General features: G+C 39.1%; 1 protein-coding gene across 1 annotated transcript; it reads left to right on the forward strand.

The window, feature by feature from the left end:
* Positions 1-7,116: 7,116 nt before the first annotated feature.
* On the forward strand, positions 7,117-8,064 carry OR4E1 (olfactory receptor family 4 subfamily E member 1). Its single transcript, XM_065941685.1, has one exon. The coding sequence runs from the start codon at positions 7,117-7,119 to the stop codon at positions 8,062-8,064; it is 948 nt and encodes a 315-aa protein (XP_065797757.1).
* The last annotated feature ends 1,351 nt before the right edge of the window (positions 8,065-9,415 follow it).

Genomic DNA, 9,415 nt, shown 5'->3' on the forward strand with positions numbered 1-9,415 from the left:
TTAACCAGAGTTGTTGTTGTTTAGCAATTGTAAGTTGTGTCCAACTCTTTTGCAAACCCATGGGCTGTAGCCTGCCAGGCTCCTCTGTCCATGGGATTTCTTTTTTTTTTTTTTTTCCCATTTATTTTTATTAGTTGGAGACTAATTACTTTACAATATTGTAGTGGTTTTTGTCATACATTGACATGAATCAGCCATGGATTTACATGTGTTCCCCATCCCAATCCCCCCTCCCACCTCCCTCTCCACCCCATCCCTCTGGGTCTTCCCAGTGCACCAGGCCCGAGGACCTGTCTCATGCATCCAACCTGGGCTGATGATCTGTTTCCACCCTAGATAATATACATGTTTTGATGCTGTTCTCTCGAAACATCCCACCCTCTGTCCATGGGATTTCCCAGGCAAGAATACTGGAGTGCGTTGCCATTTCCTTCTCCAGGGGATCTTCCCAACCCAGGAATTAAACTCATGTCTCCTACACCTCCTGTGCTGCAGATGGATTTTCTACCACTGAGCCAACAGGGGAAACCCATTAACCACTGTACACTGTTAATATTCTTATATGTTATTGCAAATGCACTGTCATGTTAAAAATTTAACTATGACTGTGTATGGAAGAAATTAACACAACCATGTAAATCAACTATACATCAATAAAATTTTTAAATTATTGCCTACTGATTTAGTGATTTTAGTAGAGAGTCAGTAACTTTTCAAAAGTGGCCATGCCACTTTGATCTTTTTGAATGGAGAGACTAGAACAAAAAGTAGGAAAGAGTTAAGGAATACCAAAGAATCAGTGAGGCCAAAGAATAATAAAAAATTATCTCTTCACTATACCTATGAAAAAAATTATATTTAATTTAACAAGCAACTCTTAAAAGTGAGATATAAGTAACACATAACATTATATTAGTTTCAGGTATACAATTAATGACTTAATGTTTGTATATAATTCAAAATGATCACCACAATAAGTCTAGTTAATATCCATCACCATACATAGGTACAAAATTTTGTGTGTGTGAGGAGAACTTTTAAGATCTACTCTCTTGGCAGCTATAGTCACCATGCTATACTTTATTTCCCCATGAATTATTTATTTTACAGCTGGAAGTTCATACTTTTCAACCCCCTTCACCCCATTTTGCCCACTCTCCACTCCCTGCTTATGGCAACTACCAATCTAGTCTCTGTTTCTCTGAGATCATTTTTTTGTGTTTTTTGGCTTGGGGGTTTTTGGTTGGTTGGTTGGTTGGTTGGTTGGTTGAGTTTCTTTTTATTCAGATTCAACATATAAGTTAACAAGCAACACTTTTAAGTATGCATCTTCTAGAGGTGGTAAGATCAAAAGTTATCACTCCTTTATAAATGAATCCACATGAAGTAAGAGAATAAATACTGGATTCAATAGCAGATTGCCTGTATTCAAGCCCTGGTTCAGGTGCTTACCTGATGTGTAAACTCTGTGAAAATCACTTGACATCACGTCCAATTTTTCTATAATGCTCTCTTCCTTGCAGGGGTGTTGTGAAGACCAAATAAACAATAACTATGAAGGAGTTTTTCAAATGCTGAAGTGCAGCTTAAACAATTGCCTTCATTTATTCTATGATGGAAATAGGAACACACAATTTTGGAGCATGAGGGATTTTCAAGGATGGCAAGCCTGAGTGGAATAATCTATGTGGCTGTCTGTACAGTCAGAGGGAAATAGTAGGCCAGGGGAGAGGGTCACAAGAGGAATAGAAATTATAATATAGAGATTTTGAAGATTAATTTCTCAACCTTGCATTTTACCAATAACAGTGATAATAGCAACTGGCCTACAATCAACTGAACATCATTTTCTATATTGCTCTTGGTGTATTATGCCTGTGGTAAACTATCTCAATTCCAAATGTTCAGAAGATTAGTATGGTCTGCATATCTCTCTTCCTAATGTATACACTGATTGCCAAAATGACAGTACAAGTCCCGTGTTAGCCAAGAAACGTTGTCTGTAAGTTCTGAAAGCACTGGGTTTTTCAATACAGTCAAGCCTGGCCTCTGATTAGTGATAATGAATCCAAAAAGAAAACTGGGGGAAAGGAACCCAAGTCACAAGACCGAATTTTCAGTCGATTCTAACACTTTCCCTCTTTTGCCATCTTCTCTTCCACATGGAGGGTCAGCTAAATGCTTACTTCTAGCTTCATACCCTTTATTCTGGACATCCTAATCACAAAACCCTTCAATACTGAAATTCAAAGTATAACCTTCATCCCTTCCCTTTGGATTCTTCTTTTACTAACGTATACTACCAAACATATATCCGAGTAGAGAAAGCAAAATGGGAATTAGAGCTGTGCTGTGTGCTTAGTCGCTCAGTCATGTCCGACTCTTGGTGACCCCATGGACTGTAACCCACCAGGCTCCTCTGTCCATGGGGATTCTCCAGGCAAGAACACTGGAGTAGGTGGCCATGCCTTCCTCCAGGGATCTTCTGAACCCAGGTCTCCCATATTGCAGGTGAATTCTTTACCATCTGAGCCACCAGAGAAGCCCCTTTGGATTCTTCTTTTACTAATTTATACTACCAAACATATTAGAGCAAGAGGTTCTAAATTTTCTTTATCTCAAGTAATGAATAAGTGATGGGGGAAAAATTGACTAATTAGTGGTGGTTTTTGGGTTTGTTTCTTTGAATTATATGTTACATAATTATATTAATGTAGATAACACTTTGTAAAGATTTTAAGAGCTCTAAAAAAAGTTTCCATTTTTATTCATATTTAATAGATGAGAAAAGGAGGTTTCCAGGTTAAATAACTTACCCAGATTTACACTCTTAGAATGTTGTAATCTGTATTCAAGCAATTTGACTCTAGAATTCCAACTCTTGACCTCTCTGCAGAGAACGGATTAAATTTTTAACTCCATTGCCCATTCCTCAGCTGTATGTTTTTTATGGATTACAGAAGAAAACAGAAAAGCCCCTAACCCAATACTTAGCACATAGTATCCATCCATCACCTCTCAGTCATGTCCGACTCTTTGCAATCCTATGGACTGTAGTCCGCCAGGCTTCTCTATCCGTGGGATTTCCCAGGAAAGACTATTGGAGTGGGTTCCCATTTCCTCCTCCAGGGGATCTTCCCCACCCCAAAACTGAAGCCTTATCTCCTATATCTCCTGCATTGCAGGCGAATTCTTTACTGCTAGAGCCATCCAGGAGCACACAGTAAGTAATCGCTAAAATAATAGTTCATTTAATCACATGTTAACACGTCCTAAAGATTGAAATGTTAGTTTAGTCCTGCTTTCTCATTAAATGCCCTTAGTGATGACTGCAAAGCCTGTAACTTCAGTCCCCACAGAATTAACTTTTTCTAACTGGTGACTAGGGGAAGTTGATGTCATTGCTTAAGAGTTCCCATGAAGCCTATATAAGTCAGGTAGAACAACACCAACACTGCAGCTGCCCTTCCCAGCTGCTTTCTATCTCTACAGATTTCCCTTCAGTACTTGAAGGTAGAATAACCCACCTAAAACTAGCAAGACAAACTTTCCACCTAGAGAGTGTGCTGCAAAGAAAACAGGTTGCTTCAGTTACACTGGTTCTGAACAGTTAGGTCGAGTTTTGTGTAGACATGTCCTGGGTAAACTAAAGGGCCTGCAAAAGAGGTTGGTAGTGGCTTTTCATCCCTTTTACTCATCACTACAGCCTGACAAAGTGCAAAAAAGATATCATTCCTATACCACATATTCAACTGACTGAAAACCAATTCCAGAAAATCTTAGAGCAGAGGTGTATTCTCTACATACTGAAAAGCATGATAATAAGATAGGTACAAAGGTGTGATTTTGCAGAAATGCTGAAGTACCTCTGGTAAAATATCACCAAATATATCTACTGTGACTTATTACCAAAAACTGTGAATAAGAACCAAGAGAACTTCGAGGGTTCTGATCTTCCTTGTAAAAAAATCAAGGTAAATGGGGCTATTTGATTAGTCAAACTTAAAAATAAATTTCTATTTCTACTGGAAAATAATACTCTCTTTTTGTTTTGTTTTTTTGGCAACTGTTTTATTAAGTCAAACAGAATTGCATGTACATTCAGAGGCACAGCACTTGAATATTTATGTGAAAATTCACAACTGATAAATCATTCCACAGAAGACTTGGCAACTCAGGAGGACTGCGCATAGTATTTTTCAATCTTTTAAAACCCATGCCTCCTTTTTAAATAATTTTCTAATAAATATTTTTTAATTTATTTATTTTTATTTGGATGGTAATTGCTTTACAACACTGTGTTTGTTTCTGCTATACATCAACATGAATCAGCCGTAGGTGGACACATTTCCCCTCTCTCTTTGAACCTCCCTCCCACCTCCCAATCCATCCCACCCCTCTAGGTTGTCACAAAGTACCAGAAAATAATGCTCTTAATATTGAAAATAGAAGACTAACAATTCAGTTCTCTTTGGAGGTGCTGAGAGCATCAGAAACAACCCAAGGTGAGTTTTATAGACTTTTTAATTTTTTTTTTTATGTCTCTGCTTCTAATTGCTTTTTCCTGTTTTCCTGAAATGTATGTAATAGGCACTAGATTTTTGATGTGTGATTCATACTTTTGATATAGACTAATAACAAATTCCTACTATGATTGAACACATCCATTTTCAAAACATTTTTTTCTGTGGCTCCACAGAAATAGAAAAAAAAAACCACGGCAATGGGAAAAGTTTAGTTAAAAATGAATATTCATATCCTCTGGTGAGGGAACAGTCTTCATTTCAAACCTAGTTCTCAGACTGCACATCCTTCTCTATCTGTGCTGGTCAAATTTTTCTTTTTGATTTTAAAATAAACCCCCAGGCTCCACTCTTGGCTAGTTCCTCAGCTTTCAATTTTGCAATCATCCTTTTAGAATGTAATAAATTGCAAAGATAACAGATGTAAATCATCAAACATTTAAAATAGTTTTCTGGAGGGAAGACTTTAAGTGGACACTCTAAGAAAAGTTTTTGAATAGTAAAATCAGTCCATAGCTATTAAGATGTAACTATAAATATTAATTCAAGCACTAGATACTGTGTGTGAGTTTAACTTAAATTATGACTGAAAGACTTCTTTGCCCTCCAAAATACCGTCTTTGTGACTGATCTGCTTTGCTAGTTCCTTGATTTGACACTGCCATTACTCTTACCTCTGATAGACACAACAAAAAAAGGCATTGTCTGCAGAAGAGCATCATAATGAGGCATAGGAAATATTTGAGAAGAAAGAGCAATTGAGTGGAAGAGAAAAGTTTCCTCTATTCTCTTTTCATAAGCAGTGTGAAGTTGATTCATTTGGCTGACAGAAAGCCTGGTCTTGAGGACGAAATGAACCTGTAGTCACCAAGGAAGAAAGCAGGATAGGGTGAGCTAATGATGCATGTTCAGTGGTGTCCAACCCTTTGCCGCCCCATGGACTGTAGCCCACCAGGCTTCTCTGTCCACGGGATTTCCCAGCAAGAATACTAGAGTGGGTTGCCATTTCCTCCTGCAGGGGATCTTTCCGCTCTGGGATTGAATTAGTGTCTCCTGCATTGACAGGCAGATACTTCACCACTGCACCACCCGGGATAGGATAATAGTGCCTGAGGAACCAGGAGGACAGCTAACTTGCGTGGGCCATGCCTGGAAGGCTACACAGCCAGGCAGTGGCACATGAGAGGCAAGCCTGAGAAAAGAGGCTTCCCACAGATACCCACCCAACCTGCCCCATGAACCTAGGAGAGTAAAAGAGAGGTCGTCACTGAGACATACTGTACTTTATACCACCATGATGCCAATTACCACAAAAATTCAGATCAAAGAGGCAGTAAAGAAAGCCTGGACCCAAAGTCAGGAGGCCCAAGCTCTAGACCCAGCTATTACTCCAGTTTTTTGTAAACTTGGGCCAGTTGCTTTACCTCTCTGTGTTTTGTTTTCTCTATTTATTTAAAAACAAAAAAGATTAAGTAAACTCTCAGATCCCATTAAGAACTGAGACCTCGTCTACGGCCATACCATCCTGAATGTGCCCGATCTCGTCTGATCTCGGAAGAACTGAGAACTTGTGACTCTATATAACATATACATCTCTTTTTTTAATATTTGTTTATTAATCTGAGTGCACCACCAGTCTTAGTTGCAGCATGTGGGATCTAATTCTCTGATAAGGATCGAACCCAGGCCCCCTGCATTGGGAATGTGGAGTCTTAGCCATTGGACCACCAGGAAAGTCCCAAAATATACATTTTTTACAAAATTAGTGATACTTGGGTCAAAAGTAGGCTAATCTTTTTTAAAAGCAACTACTGTTGATTTACTGTGGTTCAGTAAGTCAGACAAGAGAATTGGAATTTAAAAGAACTGAGGATAATCTAGCCAAGCAGTGATGCTGTTAGGCCTGGACTTTGACTTCCAGATTAAGAATGAGCAAGTCTGTCCTCAACTCAAAGGTGAAGAAGTAAGCCTCCCTGGACCCTCTCTAGATTTCCGAAGTTTTCCTGGATTCTATCCAGCCTCCTCTAAAGTATTGTTCAAAGAACATCTCAGCCACATTGCCAGCAGCTTTGTGAAAATCTTCTGCCTTCTGAAATGTAGATGACTGAAATTACAGTCTCAGGGTATTATGGCAGAGCAAATAAGGAAGTAAGGGTTTGGGTTAGTGAACATGTGGTCAACAGGACAATAAAGGAAACTATATTCAAGGTCAGAATTTGTATAACCCTCGAAAAATTACTTATCGAGGGTAAGAAGAACCTTCATCTCTTCTCCTATAAAAAACTGTAACCTAAAGCTAAACACTGATATTTTATACAATAAGGGAGAAATAAGTTATTTGATTTCTCCCTGTCCAAGATTGTTTTACATCTCTTAGTGAATCAATTTTTTTCTATTCTTTTGTTCCAAAAGTGTGTGTTTAGCAACTACTATGATTTAAGATGCTGAATGGGGATTTTAAAATGAGATACTTCACTAGAAATTCTAGATGCAGAGAAGTCATAAACACAGAAGAACCTAAGTGTCCAAATGATTGATGCAGATATTAAGTGTTTTTTTTTTCTAATTTTTGACAGACGTGCCAACAGTGAGAATGGAAGAGGCTGTTCTACTCAATCAAACAGCTGTAGTGACATATTTTCGGCTTAGAGGTTTATCTATAAATCAGAATGTGCAGATGGTTGCATTTGCCATGTTCCTTGTTTTCTACGTGCTGACGCTGATTGGAAACATCCTCATTGTCATAACTATTATCTATGACCACCATCTCCATACCCCCATGTATTTCTTTCTCAGCAATCTATCCTGTATCGATGTGTGCCACCCCACCGTCACTGTCCCCAAGATGCTGATGGACACCTGGTCAGAGGAGAAGCTCATCTCCTTTGATGCCTGTGTAACTCAGATGTTCTTCCTGCACCTCTTTGCCTGCACAGAGATCTTTCTGCTCACTGTCATGGCCTATGATCGGTATGTAGCTATTTGCAAACCCCTGCAGTACATGACAGTGATGAACTGGAAAGTATGTGTGCTGCTGGCTGTGGCCCTCTGGACCGGGGGTACCATCCACTCCGTCGCCCTGACCTCGCTCACCATCAAGCTGCCCTACTGTGATCCTGATGAGATTGACAACTTCTTCTGTGATGTGCCTCAGGTGGTCAAACTGGCCTGCACTGATACCCGCATCATTGAGATTCTCATCGTCTCCAACAGCGGGCTGATCTCCGTAGTCTGTTTCGTGGTCCTTGTGGTGTCCTACGCAGTCATCCTGGTGAGTCTGAGGCAGCAGATCTCAGAAGGCCGGCGGAAGGCCCTGTCCACCTGTGCCGCCCACCTCACCGTGGTCACACTCTTTCTGGGACACTGCATCTTCATCTACTCCCGTCCATCCACCAGCCTCCCAGAGGACAAGGTGGTGTCTGTGTTTTTCACTGCTGTCACACCCCTGCTGAACCCTATCATCTACACCCTTCGAAATGAAGACATGAAAAATGCCTTGAGCAAGTTAATGGGGAGGGTGGAGGAAAGAGGAAAAAAATGAAAATGTCTAAGCCCTTATGGTGCTTGGTGTTCCAAACTAAAGAAATGGCCAGCAAAGATATGTTACAAGCCGCATTTATCAAACTGTATGACTTGTAAAACTATCTTCCAGTCCAATATCTGACAATCATAGCAATTACTATGATTTTTAACATCTTACACAGGCTGGAAATTGTTCTAGGCACTGTGCAATTACTTAATTCTCACAACAGCCCTGTGAGGTATGTATAAGCTTGTTTACACATTAAGAAGCCAAAGTTCAAAAAAAGCAAACATCATGCCCAAGGTCACCCAGCTAGGAAATGATGAAGGTAGGATGTTAAGCCAAATGTATCAACACAAACATGTTATTTTCCTTACATCATGGTTCCTATCCCTGCTTTTGTGTTAGGGTGAGAACCAAAGTCTACACAAATGTTCAGATTTCTGGGCAGCACTTGCCAACATCATTCACTCAGACACTTGCCTAAATAGCTTTGCAAACATTGGTAAAGGGGGCAAAGTAAGTTTGCAAATGACTTCAGTAATGCAAAAGGAAGACTTTGAATCACTGATGTTGATATCCTCAAGTGTTCAGGAAAAACTCTTCCATTAAGACAATAAAATGGGGATATCTTATTATCCATTCATCTGACAAATATTTACTGAGCACCTACTATGTGCTAAGTACTAGGTTTGTAATCATAAATAAAATACATAGCCCTCCTTTTATGCTGTTTAGAGTTTAGTGAGAATAGAAGACAAGAATATGTGGGAAGAGAACTTGGGAAAGAATGGGTGTATGCATATGTATTGCTGAGTCCCTTAGTGTTCACCTGAAATTATCAAACATTGTATGTCAATCAGCTATACTCCAATACAAAATAAAAAGTTTTTTTAAAAAAGAAAACAAAATATAAACAAATTTTAATTACAGATCATGACAAATGCCATGAAAGACAATGCTGTTAGAGAGTTATAGAAGAGACTGTCTCTAGATTGCTTAGTTAAGAAGGGCCTCTCTGAGGAAATGCCATTTAAGCTAAGATCTAAAAGATGAAAAAAAGAGCCAACCATGAGAAAAGAAAGGTGATGAACTTTCTAGGCAGAGGAAATGGCAGATGTAAAGATCGATGTTTAGAAAGAACTTGGCCTGTTCCAAGAAGTAAAAGACCAATATGTTTATAACTTTGACTGTGAGGCAGAGAATAGTGAGAGATGATATTGAAGAAGTAAAAAGAATACTTTCATGTCCTCTCAAGAAGTTTGGAATATTTTTCAGTATAGTAGGAAGTTATCAGAATGGTGCAAGCACAGAACAGATATGACACAATTTGTGTTTAAATGAACTCATTCTAGTCATTATGTAGAAA

This window comes from Muntiacus reevesi, chromosome 7 (assembly GCF_963930625.1).
Source record: "Muntiacus reevesi chromosome 7, mMunRee1.1, whole genome shotgun sequence".
Taxonomy (NCBI): domain Eukaryota; kingdom Metazoa; phylum Chordata; class Mammalia; order Artiodactyla; family Cervidae; genus Muntiacus; species Muntiacus reevesi.